This window comes from Hippoglossus hippoglossus, chromosome 6 (genome assembly GCF_009819705.1).
Source record: "Hippoglossus hippoglossus isolate fHipHip1 chromosome 6, fHipHip1.pri, whole genome shotgun sequence".
Classification (NCBI taxonomy): Eukaryota; Metazoa; Chordata; class Actinopteri; order Pleuronectiformes; family Pleuronectidae; genus Hippoglossus; species Hippoglossus hippoglossus.
The window spans coordinates 12,064,385-12,080,887 of NC_047156.1; the positions used below are offsets into that span (position 1 = coordinate 12,064,385).

The following is a 16,503-nucleotide window of genomic DNA, read 5'->3' on the forward strand; positions in this document are numbered from 1 at the left end:
TTGAATAATATTCAAATTAAAAATACTGTACCATAGCCAGCAGGTGAACCTGCAGGTGAACCTGTGAACGTGACTTTGATGATAATATACAGTAATAGAGGGAAGTTATTCTCAATCCGAACTAAAGTGGACAGCTCAGTTCACACCTGCTCTCAGCGCTGTGTACAACATAATAATTTCTGCGTAGAATGCGTAAAACACAACCAGTCACCCCCCCCCCCCCCCCCCCCCCCCCTCTCGTGCAGACACACACACACCCGGACACACAGTCAAATTGACAACGGACACATCTGTAAACCCAGCCTGTGTAAAAAGCATCAGCATTTGTAGAAGTCCGTGCGTAATTGCGCATAGAGCCACAGAAGAAGGGGCCACAGTTGGAGACGCGTTCTAAAATAAAATCAGCGACGGATGAACAAACCGGGACGAGACGAGGTTTAGTCTCAGCTCAGAGTCAAGAAGATGTCGATAGTTTCCCCCCTGGCGAGGCTGCAGCGCAGAGACAAGTGTCTTCTGTTCGGCACGATCTTGCTGCTCGGAACTGTGGCAATCTTCCTTGAGATGATCGATACTGAGGCATGGAACGATTACACAGGTAAGTTTGTGGTCATGACATTTACAAAGCTACGACAAGTTTTACTCAATATACAGATGTATGGTCCTAACTATGGGAAGTGAGAGTGTAAAAAAGCAAGAATTAAACATACTGAAGGAATATGTTATCAGAGTTTGTGACGGTGCCATATGTTAAGGCACCGTCACAAACTCGTGACGGTGCCAATACTCTCACCTGGGGCCACCTTGACACTGACCACCACACCCAACCTCACAATCAGGTGGCTGGGTCAGAAGATTGATAACATCTTTATATAAGCCTTGATTAGACACCGGCTCGGCATTAGGTTTCATCTATTCATTTCAAAGACCCAGTTTATTGTGCCCCACACCCCACTCTGATCCCTCTGAGGTTTCGTCCCGCAGTATTTTTATTATCTTTGCTGGATGTATTATGTAGGCGGTCCCCAGAAATCTACATGCAAAAGTGACAACAATACACTGACTACTGACCTTATAATGAATAAGATGATATTTGTTTAACAGGTGGTTATACAAGCTCATGTTGCAACATACTGCAAACACTCCAATAGGATGTTACAATGCGATTACGACGTATACATGCCTACATAATGTGACTGAAATTTAAATAAATCACATTTCTTAATTTTCTTAATTTGATTATTGAATTATCAGAAAATGCTGTTTAAATGGCAGTACCTTATACATACTGTTTTCTTAATCTTGTTAAAATTGGAATATCGGTGTCCAGTGTCTGATAATCTTATACCACATTGTGTAGTAAGAATTTTATTTTCGCTGCTTCAGGAGAGTACCTGTGCCAAATCTGGATTAGTGTCCAAAAACCGAACAAATAGGCCAAAATGTTGCAATTATACTAAACCCCCCAATTTCATTTTGAAAATTGGAAATTAAAAAAACTAAATTATCTTAATAAATGAATTATCAGTGTTGTGGGAGATATCGTAAAGAAGAGGCATCAGGAGAAGGGTATAGATGAGGACCGATGGGAATAAAAATTCTCCACTCTGTATTTTCTCAACCTCCACAATAGAGTCACTTGGGCTGACAAAATTACTGAGCATTATGGCTCAAGGGCATGCGTGTTTGGAGATCTCCACCCTGGTGATAATGACAGACTCTGCGATCACAAGCGCTGTAAACTGACCCCCTTTGCCCATGCGCTTAAAAAAAAATACATGAAACCTTATAATTTGAGACAGAAGATGTTTGGTAGAGCAGATAGTGGCAGATATTCTTTGCTAACATGGGAATGCCACTCAATGGCGTTTTCCAAAATGACCTCCGAAAAATTGGGTTGTCTGGATCAGATGTGTTCACAACAACAAGAAAATGTCTGGAACGTTTAGGCGAGGGGTTGGTGCCTAGAGCACGCAGGAGGCTCCTCTTTTCCCGAGATATTTGTCTCCTTTTTTATTTTTGTTAAATATCATCAACGTGCCCACTCGCTCGGTATAAATGTAGCGAATTTAGCTGATATATACATTAATTTGTATATATTAATATACAAATAAAGCCTCAATTACATGTCTTTGTCATAAGGGTTTAATAACAACATCTTAGGGGTCATTGCCAATTTAAAAAATATATATATATCAGCCGTTACATTTTTTACTCTCTAATATCAGTATCGGCATTGGCCTCCAAAAATCAATATAGGTTTCCTGTATCAATCATCAAGTTAGATTAATGACACATGGGATGGGGGCCACTAGTAGTGTTTGTTACATGGTTACTAGAGTTTGTCATTCATTCACATACAGCGGTGCCTCCCCCCACCCCCACCACACCCTCAGAGCTAAATCTGTTGTGACTTCAGATCTTCCTAAGCCGCTAACCAGAAGAAAAAGATGATTGCCACACACTAATTTGGGGTTAGAATACATTTTAAAGCCAGTGTAAAACCACTCCAAAAATAGCCTGCTCCACCTCATTAATCTCTCTCAGACCAATAGAATTGTAGGATGAATATCGAGTGACAGCGTTGCCCATCTGTGTACAGTCGTTGCATATTTGCCTGTCCCCCCTGCATTGCTCTGATTGTTTTCACTCACTTCCTCAGGCCTGAAAGCTTACAGTGTCAGCAACATCTGGAGGAAATCCATTTCTGACAACTGGGTAAGGATAAAGAAGCAGTAATAGAAAATATGGTGACGTAAGGGTGTGTGTTTGTGCAGAGGAGCTAAGGAAAAGGGAATTAAATGTGTGTGTTTTGCAGGTCAAAGGGGACCAACCAGACCACTTGGAGGATTCAGCTGCATGGACGACCAGCTATACTCCACATCCCTGGAAAACAAAAGTGTGTGTGCATGTGTGTGTGTTACAGCCTACATGTTCTTAAATACTCACCTCTTTTGAAGTCACACCAACCTGTTTGGGTTAGTGTGACCCAGTGCACTTTCCTTTATGTTCATGGTTCCCATACATCCTGGAAAACCTTGACATTTATACATTGCTGCTGCTCTATATCACAATGAAAAATGACCAATACTTCTTATTATCTTATAATCATCTTGTTATGATGACCCCTCAAAAACAGTTTTGCCATTCACCCATTTATACAAACATTCATACAGTGCATTTATCTGCAGCACTTTCTTTCTCACACATCACTCTCACATTGCCGGCACAGCCACCAGAGGCAATTTGGGGTTCAGTATCTTGCCAATGACAATTTGGCATGTGGAACAGTGGAGACTGGTATCAAACTGCTGACCCTCTGGTTAGTAGAGGACCCGTCCCAGTGAATTCTCATCAGATTTTCAAACCGTTTGCTTTGTTACAAATGTCCGATGTGTATATGACACAGAATGCTTGGTTACATTGAAATTGAAGGCTTCATCATCTGTTGTAGATGTAGTAATATTTCTATAATTTTTAAGATTAAGTTACCCAAAACATCTAAGTTCTACTGCATGTATTTTCAGCATAATTTTGGAAATAATTAAAGTCTTAATTCATTGAAAAAAGACAAAATGACAAGAAACGCTGTTATATGCTCAGTGTCTGGAAGACTTCAAAATGTTGTGGACTTTTACACAGTGACAGCAAAATATTAGAGATCTGCTTTTTCAGGAAAACTAAGTCTAAGTAGGCATATTATTTGTATTAGATCGGTTAATGGGTGTTGCTTCTCTACTACTAGTGTATATAACCTGGGAAGAAAACATATCCAATCTTTTTTCAATGCACCAAAACAACAAGTAAGTATAAGCACCCCAGTAAAATCCAATGCAAATTGATAAAAGAAAGTGATAAAGCGCTTTCCCAAATGTGTCATCCGGCAAAGGAAACTCAAAGAGAGGAGCTGAGAACAGAGAGACAGGGACAGTCAGACAGAGGCATAGACTCTCAGGTAAGTTTCTTGGCTTATGTCTCCAAGTTATGATGTAAAAGCCCTCTCATAATAAGACTTGTAAAAAGTAGAGACATTAGTCTTGCTGTTGTGTTGAGCCGTGTAGTTATGAGAATTGAAAACAGGTTATTTCTCTTCCAGGAGACAGACTGTTCAGGGTCATTGAGAGTGGTGGAAGGGTCAGATCCAGGCAGAGAGCCAGGTAAAAGGGGCTCAGCACTTCATGAGGACCCTATAGCACATAGGGCCAGAGGCAGCAAGGATCAGGAGGAACCTTTTTATTTATATACATGTATATACAGTAAGTTTGGTGGTCCCCTTTAATGTCCCCTCATGGAATTGCTCTTGAGAAATGTCTCTGTTTATCATCCCCCCCAACAGTAAGATGTAAGATCCTACCTCTTGGACGTTCATTAAATGTCCCCACTCTCACAGATTTAAAGCTCGGGAAAAATACACAAGAGGGGACTGATATTTTAGAGTGTGTGCCTTGTGGTTAAGGCCCAAATAAGAATCAGGATCTAGTGAATTTAAATTTGGTTTTATAAGGGGACTGTTGGGCCTTGGTGGTGGCACTGAGTTCCTCTTTTGAAATAAATGAGCTACACAGACAACAGACACCTCCATTATACTGTGGAGGAAGCAGAAATACAAACAGACTAATAAAACCATATAATCTTCATGACCAGATAACATCAGGTTTAAGGGTAAGGGTTAGGTTCATGTGAACCAGGTCCTTACAGGAGCTGCTTGACAGTTGAAACCAGTACCTCTGTCACTTTATCACCAGGTGGTTTCTAAGGGATTGTACAGCTGTTGATTTTAGATGTGACACACTGAGGCCAGATGGTTAACTGATCCACTGCTGAAATATTGCAGCACAAATCCCAGTGTGTTCACAGCATCCTCTCTCTCCTCTCTTCCTGCAGTATAAGGGACGGGCCAATCTGCACGCGTTTGAGGACTGGTGCGGCAAATCTATAGCTGAGCTCCGCAAGAACCCGCACTACCCGCTGTATCCTCACGTGAGTCAGAGCCTGACCTTAGGACCTCACACTGCATTAATAATGTTCAGTGAATCATTACCTCAGCCAGGGAGGGTGTGTTTGTGCCCCTGGCCATTGGTTTGTTTGTTCTTCAGCAGGATTACGCCGAAATATCTCAGCAACAATCAGATGGATCACTATGAAGTTTCATTCATTCATGATCCCCAGAGGATTAATCCTGACCTAAGTGATTCTCTTTTCTTCTTCAGTGTCACAGTGAGGTGTTTTTACACAGAGGTGCATTCTACATCCACGTGTTAGATCCTCAGGTTCCTGGACTGAAGATGTTGTCCCCCTTTGAGTAAACATGGTGGCTGATTCTTTGTGTTTCCTCACTCTTTCAGTCCAGAAGTACAGTACTGAAGCTGGCCGTCATTCCTAAGTGGACTAACTATGGACTCAGGATATTTGGCTATCTGCATCCATATACTGACGGTACCTCACTAGTCCCTTCTTGTTACCATGCTTACACTTCATACATCTCCTAGATATCTCTGTCTGAATCCTTATAACCCCTTGTTTCCTTTGTCTCTCAGGAGAGTTTGTTTTTGCTTTGAGCTCTCAGGACAACTCTGAGTTGTGGCTAAGCACAGACGACTCCCCCCTCAATTTGCAGTTACTGGGATGGGTTGGAAAGGTATTCATCTCAGTCATCTTCTTAAGCAGCAGAGGAACATTTCCACATTTGTGTCACTGACCACATTTACATGGACATTATAATTCTGACTATTGATCTTATTCTGAATTAGACTTTATTTTTATTATGTTTTTCACATGAGTTGCTCAAAGAATATTCATCATTAATATTCATTACATGTTCAATCAACATTACATCGTATTATAGTTCACACTCGAACCCAGGTCGTTTGTCATCAAGCAGCTGGTAACTGCTTTATGTTGACTTTAACACATACACATGTCTACATAATGTGACTAAGGACAGAACACTCCACATTCCTTAATTTGATTTCTGCTTATTCCAAGTTTGACCTGATTCAAGGTGAAATATGTGTCCATGTAAACGTGTGTTAATATTTTCTGTCTTAATAATTGATTGATTGATTGATTGATTGCTTCCTTTTATCAGACTGGCACAGAGTGGACCGCCCCTGGCGAGTTTGAGAAATATATTAGTCAGCTATCCAGACCAGTGAAGTGAGTTTAATGTGTGTGTGTCTATGTGGGTAAAATAAATTTCTATTATTATTACTCAATTTCCACTAAATATCTCATTCGAACATAGTCAAACCAGTGAGAAAAGCACATGTAAACAACACAGGTAGAAATATCTAAAAAAAAGCAGCTATATCCTCAAAAGTACGCTGGATTTCTTGTAACAAACAAGGTTAAAAAGAAGGATCTGCTTACTGATCACAGGCAGCACTACTCGGCCTTTGAAAACTGCCTTTGTATGAGTAAACAAAAATGAAATCAGGACTTGCATATTGTGACTTGTAGGATTCATCTTGATCCATACAGGGGTACTAACGTGGAGCTTTTCCAGCCTCTGCTTCACCAACATTGACCATTCTTTCTTCAAAGTGTCCCCTGTGTTAGACTTTGGATACCTTATCTAAGCTCGTTAGCACCTGACGGGTTGGTTGGGACAGAAATATTGAAATGATATCCGGGTTCAGTCAGGGACAGAAAATTGGGGACCGCACTGCCCTCTGCCCCGTATCTATGGAACTGCTTCACTTGCAGGAGTGCAACTTCACCAAAACTCATGTCTCAACATAAGCACATCCAGTCTCATAACCTATAAGATCTCATAACCTAGTTCTTTGTAAACATGCATATGTCCCTCTGGGAATCCAACCCAGAAATGCTGATATGGTGAAAACTCTATGTAGTTGCTGGAAAGAATTAAGACGACTGTTTGTACCCATTACACAGCCTTACTGTTAAAGCATTGTCACAGTGTGTGGGTGTGGATTATACACAGATTGTTTTGTAGGCTTTACAATCTAGATCAGTTTCAGTTGATACCAATAGTATCAGCAATGAAGATCAACAGTGACTTTGTGTACTGTACGTGCCTGTGGATTATACACAGATTGTTTTGTAGGCTTTACAATCTAGATCAGTTTCAGTTGATACCAATAGTATCAGCAATGAAGATCAACAGTGACTTTGTGTACTGTACGTGCCTGGTGGCATTGTCTGAAGTGTAAATTTGGATTTACAAATTGTGCTTCAAGTGTTAGAATAGGAAAATGTATGGCTTTAAAATTGTGTTACTGTTTATTCAACGTGTGTATTTTAAGTTGCTCAAGGAGAAGAGAAATGAGAAGTGATCATTTATTTAGTTTTTTCCTGTATAATGTTGTTACACCCTAAAACAAATAAAGGGAAAGAACAAAAACACACAGGAAAATCATACTAAAACAATCCACAAAACCCATAAAAATCTTATTTAACAATATATCTGACAATGGGAAGTGCTGTACACTCAATATAAAGCACCCAAGCCAGTCAGCTACCTACACAGAACCTGAAGGCTACTTGAAGCTGTTTAGCTTTGGTGTCTAATATGTCTGTGGTGTAGTTCTGAATATGAACTGTAACTGTCTGACAGGCTTTCTGCAGAGAGGAAATACTTTTTTGAACTTCTCCACAAGCAGGACCATGAAGGGACAGACCATGTGGAGGTGGCGGTAAGTAGCTCGTCCCAGCTCTTTTAGACTTTAAATAAAATGTAACTCCTCTGTTTTCTCGTGTCATTTACAGATGCCACATTATGTGTAATCTGAGCTTTTAAACAGAGAAGAGACATGTAGTTCTTTGTGTCTGTTTTCACACAGTGGCAGCTCCAGGGTGACGGCTCCAGATTCACGGTTATTGAATCCCAGCACATCTCTCTCTATGTTGGTAAGGACACGTATCAGCCCACACATCATTCCTTCTGACACTGAAATGGCAGAGACACCTCAGAGTGAATCTGCACCACACAGTGTCTCTCAATCCAAAACTACTGCCTTTATTATTTCTGCTCAGATGCTCACACTGTATCAAGTCAGTGGTTTTGTGGCACATTTGAATGAGGAGCACTTCTCAGGTTGTATTGTCCTGTGGCTTCATCCCACAGATGAGTCTGCTATGGTAGTGGGTGATGTTGAACACATACCTCAGACGGCTGCAAGCAACTACAACACGAAACAGAGCAGCTCTACAGTCGACATGCTGAGGGAGGACCCACGAGACATTCTTTACCAAGGTGAGAGACATTTCTCTGTCTCGTTCTGTTTCATGTCAGGGTGCAAGTGATTTCCTCCAATTGAAGCACAAAGTAATCTCTGCTCTAATGTCTGTTGTGTTGGTTTGCAGTGCCTTTGACAAACAGCAAGTTCCTACAAGATGTTTTGCCAGACTGCGAGTACAAACCCAGCTACACAATCAAAGGTGTTCATCTGGGCCGCTATCAAGGACTAAATTATGTATGTATTTGTATGTGTTTGTATTTCTGATGGATGACATCCTGCTCATACTGTTCTTCAGAATACAGTTTTGAAAGTGGACAACCATGTTCTCCACAAATGTTACAGGGTAGCACTGAGGACACAATTATTTTTGCTTCCGCACTGGTGACAGCCAGTGGCCGGAGGCATCATGTTTTCAGGTTTTACATCCGTCCGTACATCCGTCTCATTCTTGTGAACACGTAGAAGACCGTGAGGGAATTTCTTAAAATGTGTCAGATTCACAATTCGATTTTGGTGGTCAAAGGTGTGACCTCATAAAACCTATTTGTAGCCTTGTGAACGCGACATCTCAGAAACGCCTCCAGGGAATCCTTTAGAATTTGTAATTCACTCATTATCTACCCACCCCTATGCCGATGGAGGGGTGGGTGAAGTGTTTGAGTTGCAGGGGTGAACAGTGTAGCAGCCAGGTAGCAGCCGAATCCAATACAACTGAAGATATTAGTGAGCTATCTTGCTAATGCTAACCTCCGCTAGCTTAGCCACTTCTGGTGGACCTTTAGGCTGCTACACTGTTTACCCCCGAAACTCCAGCAGTGTCTTGTGGACTCAAACACTTCACCCACCCCTCTATCGGCAAAGTGATGAGTAGATAATGAGTGAATTATCATTTTTGGGTGAACTATTCCTTTAAAGTTAACTGATCAGATTTCAGTGGTCACAGGTCATGGTCTCAGTGCACACGCCTGACAGTGAGTTTGGAAAGTGTTTAAATATGAACACGTGTCGCGTTCTATGATCTGTTCCTTGAGGACGTGGCTTCATAAGCTTCATCAAACAAGACCTCATGATTCATACCTCTCAATAAGCTCTCTGGTCTTTAATAGCATGTCATTTCATTTCATCTCACCAGGTCAAATCGTCCTTCATCTACCCTAATGACCACACCCGACTCACACACATGGAGTCCGAGAAAAGCTGCTTCTACCCCCCCAAGTGAGACCTCTGGGGATAAACGTGACAATTAAATTATAGATCCATTTGTTGTAGCATCCCTGGCTGAATGAGGGTCTGACTTTCTTTTACTGATGGCTCACAACACTTTATTGACAACTCTAAACATGTTGTGAACAGTATTACCCTCTAAAGGTGTGATAATATTCAACTACAGTCTTTTAGATCATCCTTTATAAAGCTTGTCTTTAATATTAATTACTTTTTATACAAACATGAAATCCCTATCACACTGATAAATCTATTTATCTTAACAAAATGACAAACTCTTAATAGAGGGCTGCATGTAAGCAGATTTAACTTAAATTAAATTATTTGTTGCTTTATAAACCACATCATATTATGATAAACATGATGAAAAATTATTAGTGTGAAGTATACACAGTCTCAGTAAGAGCATAAATTAACAAAGCGATGGCTAATTGCACATTTACATGGTGGCATTATGGTAAATACAGCTCACGCACAGTGATCTTGTTGGCTTACACACCTTACAAACCTTGTACCTTTATCAGCCAGGTGCTAAACCAACAAAATGTATGATTTCTCATTTGTTTGCATGGCACACCTTCCATTTTATCGAACGTTTTTTTGTTTACCGGCACTACCTTTAGAAAAAAGTATATTGTTTCTCCTACTGTCGATACCATTTCAAAATAAAGGCATCAGACTTCAATAGTGCATCTGTTCGGACAAAAATTAACCCAGACTTCAGAGGATTTCTGTAAAATGTCAAATGTAAAATCAAGAAAAACAACATATTCTTTAGGCAATAGACTTTGTATAAAGATGGACGATGCGTCTCCACTTCCTCTCACTATCCAGAAATGAAGCCAAAAAATCCTGGATATAAACGTTGCCATCTTGTACATTTGGAGCCAGAATCAGTAACGATCAGAGGATGCCATGGTAGAATGGTCCCACCGATAACCATGCTGGACCAATCATCGCGAGTCACTCACTAATCATGACTTTTCACGACATTTATATATTATATTTATATACATAACAAACAGCAGTGTGACTAGAACTAGCTCAAATGACAGAAAACATCTTTGAGAAAAATGTATTTGATGTATACTTTGACTTTGGTTCATGTCCTATCCACCAACATGGAAGATGTTTATTTTTTAAGTGTCTCATCTGAAAACACAATGCAAATGAACTAATTCTCATTTGTTGCATAATCTTGTCTCCTTATCTTCAGCTCCGGTTTCTCTGGATACATGAAACTAGACAGTCCTGACCTGCTGGAACAAGAAAACACAAACACAAGTATTTTATCACTTTTTCTTATTTATAAAAGAGTTACTTGTGTTGTCAGACCAATTCACTCTCATTTTCTGATTTTGCCTCTGGTAAATGCTAGATCGGAATCTGATGGGGGAGAAATCGGTCATAAATGAGAAGGAAAAGGAAATCTCGCAAGACACACTTTTTCGAGACTATGAAAAAGATTCTGAGGGTTTTGCTGAGAAATTCCGGCAGATACTCCAGTCGTTACCCCTGCAGAAAGACGACACAAAGCCTCATCCTCAGGCTGAGTCAGGGAAACCAGACAAGCTTCTGTTGTTAGAGAAGACCCAAATTGTGAGCAAGGAGCGGAGGATTGTAAAAAGATCACTAAAGCTCCTGCAGGTAAAGAATGTCAACCCTGGGATGAACTGGAGGCAGACCTTCCAGATCAACCACCTGGACTATCGGGCACATAATTCAGATGCAATGGAAGTGAAGTGCAAAATTGCTGGCAGTCTGCTTATCAACTCCAATGATGTTCTGCCAGTGGTCAAGGATTTCATGGACAAACTCAACAAAAAACATAACGGGTAAGTGTATTTGTGTCTGCGCCAGCACATCGTCTGGGTCATGGAACAAAAATTGGTATAATTTCAATGGGAGTTTTTTTGCCTCCACACTGGTGACAGCCAATGGCCAAAAGCATCATGTTTTCAGGTTGTCCGTTTGTGCATGGCTACGTTAGTCCGTACGTATTCATTCACTTGGACTCAAAGATGAGCTGATTACATTTTCGTGGTCAAAGGTCAAGCTGACTGTGTCCTCACAAAACATTTTTGGCTTCTTGAACATGGTGTCTGAAGTCTGCATTCAGGGAGATTCTTATTATCCATATTGTTGTGAAAGCAAAATGTCAAGAGTAACTGGAGGAACTGAAACTGCATAAAACCACAAGGCAGTAAGTCTGTTTATTTATATTAAGAGATCTAAAATAGGTACAGAGTGGGACTTTACACAAATTTTAGCTAGTGACCCAGTAAAGTAAAAAAAAAAATTCAAATAAATATATATATTGATTTATGCTATATCTATCTTATTTTACACCAGAAAGGTGTAAAATATGGGCCCTTTAAATATGTGTAGAGCTGCAGCGATCAGTCACCCAATGGATCAGTTCACTGATATAAAGTTAATGAGAAACTATTTTGCAGACATGTCACTGTGTCTCTCTCTGCCCCTGCAGGCGGTTCACGTTGGTGCAAGTGGTTAACGTGGTGAAGCGTGTGGACCCAGCCAAAGGAAGCTGCTACCTCCTGGAGCTGCTGCTGAAAGACATGAACGGCCAGATGCTGCGTCTGTCACAATACGTCTACGCTACGACTCCGCAACCTGAGCTGGTGCTGTGTAACCCAGTGGCCTTCAGCTGGAACCCTCTTGCCACCGTCCACATCATAGTTCCAGGTACTGTACATCCACCTGTGACCAGGTTGGAGATTGCACATTGACTCCAGTGCCTTACATCGATACAATCTTGAGGCACTTTACTTGAGTATTTTAATTTTCCTTCCACTCATCTACACTACACAGGGAAGCGTTGCACTTTATACTCCATCACATTTATTTGACAGCTTTAGTTATGAGTTACTTTTAAGATGATTTGACACAAGGTTTTGTATTTTTAAATGTATTTACAAAAGTCTTAACACATTCTATGCTCCTAAAAGTTAATTATTGACAGCAAGTATTTGATTCTACATTTTGTCTTTATCAGATGTAATTCCTAATATTTCTTCAAGAAAATATCAGCATCAAAACTTAAATCCCCAGACTGTGTACAAAGATAATCTCCTGCTGTCCAGAAATGAAGCAATAATATCCCAAATACAAGCGCAGCCATCTTGTGCCCATGACGTGTGCAGTAGCAATCTGGAGATGGAACTAGGGCAGCGAGGTTCTGCCGATACACATGCTCGACCAAGTGCAACTCAGTCTCAGCTGTCAATCATGATGTTTCACCCTGTTTTCATCAACATTAATGTCAGAAATCAACTTTGACATTTTTTTTTACAGTTGACAGGTACTTTGACATCTCCATCTCCATATACAGTACATGGCCAAAACAATACAAACAAAAACATAAATGAATCTCTTTTCAGGAGCAGTGATGCTGCATTTCTCTTGATGCTGTCTTCCCTTTAGGACAACACACTGGGTGTAATATGGGGATATGTGTACTAATCTGAAATTGCTATTTGTTGTCGTACTCCGTCGTGTTGAGATATGAGGGTTGGGGTTATCAACGCTGACACACATGTACCCTCTAACAAAAAGTGAGCCGACAGCTGTGATTTTTACAGTTGTGTCTCTATCTGCCTGTTTACGTATCTCAGTGAAAAACCAGGCTCGGTGGGTGCACAAGCTGATTATTGAAATGGAGAACGTGTTCAGAGAATCCGGAGACAGCAACTTCAACCTCATCGTCATTGACTACGACAGCACTGACATGGACGTGGAGAAGGCTCTAAAGAACTCGTCACTCCACAGGTTGTGCATTTGTGTGTTTGTTTTCCTTTAAACCTGAATATAAACCTATGGCTAAGTATGTTACACATGATGTATGTGCTATAACAGTGTGTGTGGAATGTATCAGGTACCAGTATCTGAAGCTGAGTGGAAACTTCCAGCGCTCTGGTGGTCTGCAAGCAGGAGTCGACCTTATAAAAGTAAGTGATGCAACAACTCTCAGCAGCAAAATAATTACGATTAATTCACTTGAATAGAATCAAAATAAAATATCTACCACTCATCATCCCTCAGGATCAACACAGCATAGTGTTTCTTTGTGACCTCCACCTCCAATTCCCTACCTCCATAATCGACAGCATCAGGAAACACACTGTGGAGGGATACATGGCCTTTGCTCCCATAATCATGAGACTGGACTGTGGGGCTACACCACTGGAGGCCAGAGGTAGATACACACATCTTTAGTTTCATTTTAAAGAGACCGTTACTCTATTGAGGGATGCACATTAATAAAAGGAAGCCAATTAATTTGATATTAAAAGTTATCATCATATGTCTTTCAATACAGTTAAGCAGTAGTTTCTCTCTATCTCTATCTCTCTCTGTCGATCTCTCTCTCTCCAGCTCTCTCCCTCTCCCCCCCCCCCTCTCTCTCTATCTCTCTCTCTCTCGCTCTCTCTCCCCCCCCCCCCCCCCATTTTTTGCCTTGCTGTTTTCCACGTGCTCGCGCATGCTATCGTTTATAAACTTCTAACCATCCACGCAGACAGTCTACAGCTGCAGTTGTGGGCATACCTGCAAGTGGCATGCAATGCAGTTCTCTCTCCCAACCAACAAACCAGGGTACCAACCATGCAAACTGTTTTAAAGTTGCAGTGTTGTAGAATTTAGTGACATCTAGTTGCATATTGCAGCTGAATACCCCTCACCTCATCCTCCCCTTCCAAACATGAGAGAGAACCTGTGGTAACCTTCAGTTGTCATAAAAATTCAAAGGGTGTTTAGTTTGTCCCGTCGGGGCTACTACAAGAAACATGGCGGCCTCCATAGAGAGGACCCCCCCTGATGTAAATATAAAGTATTTCAATATAAAGGGCCATTCTACGGTAAATAAAACATTTTTTATAATTTAGATAAACACAATCGAGAAAACATCACTAGGATTACTTTATATTAAATTTCTGTCAATAGATCCCTTTCCCCTAAATCTTACACACAGTACCTTGAAGTGAATATGATGCATTTTGAAGATTAAGTGTGGATGTAGTAAAGGTTACATTTTGAATGTAAATGTGTGGATTGCAGGTTTCTGGGAGGTGGATGGCTTTGGCCTGCTTGGAATCTATAAGTCTGATCTGGATGCAGTGGGAGGAATGAACACCAAAGAATATACAGACCGCTGGGGAGGGGAAGACTGGGAGCTACTCGACAGGTCGGTTTACTCACTCAATGGAAATTGACAGATGCACTTGTTTGTTGCTTTTATCTTTTAATTCTATTCCCATATCAGCCATGTGTATCTTCCCTGTAACTTTATAAAGACAAATCAACCGTTAGACTTTCCATCTTTGTTGGGAAAACAGCTGCAGCGATGCCCCTTACATTTAAAGGCCCTGCTGAGGTTTTGTCTCAGTTTTCTTGATCACAGGACCTGCATTAAACAGCAAAATACTCAGTTGCCAATTTATTAGGTACACTTTGCTGAATCTAATGTAACAGTCCTGCAATAAATCCTGAAGCTAAAATGTAATACAGCTCAATAGTACCACCAACTGCATGTACTTTCACCCATCTCAGTGTCGATCTAGGAAGGATCAGTCAGCGAAAAACATAAACTATAAAAAGCCAATACACACGACCTGTTCAGCACTGTAAGTCCAACAGCCACAGTTAGTGACTGAACATGGTGAGGCAGGTCAACACCAATCTGGAGATGGTATGAGATAAAAATAGAAACTTGATCCCTAATTAATATTTATTTTGTTTAATAATTGCAGGATGTGTAAATAAGCAACTCTTATAAGTTTGTCATTTGAGACCTATTATTTCACTTAATATTATATTGGTAACCACAGCCCTAAAGATGGTCGTCCTCCAACCAGAGGGTCGGTGGTTCGATCCTCAGTCCTCAGCCAAATGACATGTAATGTAATATGTCAAACTAATAACATCGGCACACATGCCTGCCTCTACAAAATAAACATATCACATGTGATGATCAGTATCAGGAGTCATAAAACTGTCTGTTCAGTTGGAGAAACCACAGAGATCGAACACTGGCAGCTTATTCCCCAAATGCAAAAGAAATATCTTCTTCTGATTTATTTGGACTTTCTTCTCAACATTTTGACTTTATTGTCAGAACGCAAAAGGACAGCAATCTTCCTCCCCTCATGTTTTTACTTATGCTTGAACCTAATACCAAACCCAAATACTGTACCTCTGTTCTCTGCTCTAGGATCATTAATTCAGGACTGGAAGTGGATAGGGTCTACTTGAGGAACTTCTTCCATTTCTTTCACTCCAAACGTGGCATGTGGAACGAGCAGCTTTCGACCAAAAAGTGACCTCACCATCCGTCGCAGCACAATGACATTACCACAGGCTCAACCAGAGTGCTTAAAGGACAGATAATGTTACTGCTACTGACTGACAGGGATTAACACAAGATGAGGAAATTAGGGCTGAATACAGTCAAGAAGAACAATAAGAAGACTACTGTGACGACCCAGAGTATATTCACCTGGAAGTACTACTGATGCTGAGTGCCACTGACTATTTGATATTGTATATAAACATACTGACATGTTGGTCCCTATGGCCATGATTATTTGCACTATACTCACTGCCAAGACCGAACCTGTTCCAAAGACGGATCAGAAATGAAATGGTGGTGCATAGTGTCCTGTATCACGAAGATCCCACATGTTGCATGAGTTTTAAATGTTTGTATACGACTCAAGGTTATCTTTTGTTCTCTATCACAGCCTTTTGTTATGGTGCGGTTTAACAATTTATTTATCTTATTGGTGTTTTTTAATGTTATTTCTAGAAAAAAAAGGCCCTGACTCAGTTTCTCTACTTTGTTCTCATTCATATAAAATGTGTCTTTTACTGTTGGTTATTCAGGTACTGAGGGAATGTTTTACACACAAATTATGAAATAATTGCTGTTTTTAAGTGCAGACATTTCTAAATAAAAATTCAATCATTTATAATAAAAGAACTGTAAATTATTATCATCAAAACCAAATTGTTAATTTTTTACTTTATCCCTGTTTTCGGAATTTATCAATGATGACAGCCT

The 16,503-nt window shown here is 40.5% G+C and overlaps 1 protein-coding gene across 1 annotated transcript; it reads left to right on the plus strand.

Annotated features, from left to right (window-relative positions):
• The first annotated feature begins 449 nt into the window (after nucleotides 1-449).
• Nucleotides 450-16,225, plus strand: LOC117763192 (beta-1,4-N-acetylgalactosaminyltransferase 3-like). Its single transcript, XM_034588141.1, has 21 exons — nucleotides 450-595; nucleotides 2,660-2,715; nucleotides 2,816-2,896; nucleotides 4,882-4,977; nucleotides 5,343-5,433; nucleotides 5,535-5,635; nucleotides 6,086-6,153; nucleotides 7,577-7,655; nucleotides 7,803-7,869; nucleotides 8,087-8,215; nucleotides 8,326-8,435; nucleotides 9,334-9,416; nucleotides 10,642-10,709; nucleotides 10,804-10,973; nucleotides 11,013-11,260; nucleotides 11,914-12,131; nucleotides 13,061-13,214; nucleotides 13,321-13,393; nucleotides 13,488-13,641; nucleotides 14,502-14,628; nucleotides 15,655-16,225. The coding sequence occupies exons 1-21, from the start codon at nucleotides 463-465 to the stop codon at nucleotides 15,761-15,763; spliced, it is 2,415 nt and encodes an 804-aa protein (XP_034444032.1). The 5' UTR covers nucleotides 450-462; the 3' UTR covers nucleotides 15,764-16,225.
• Nucleotides 16,226-16,503: the final 278 nt, after the last annotated feature.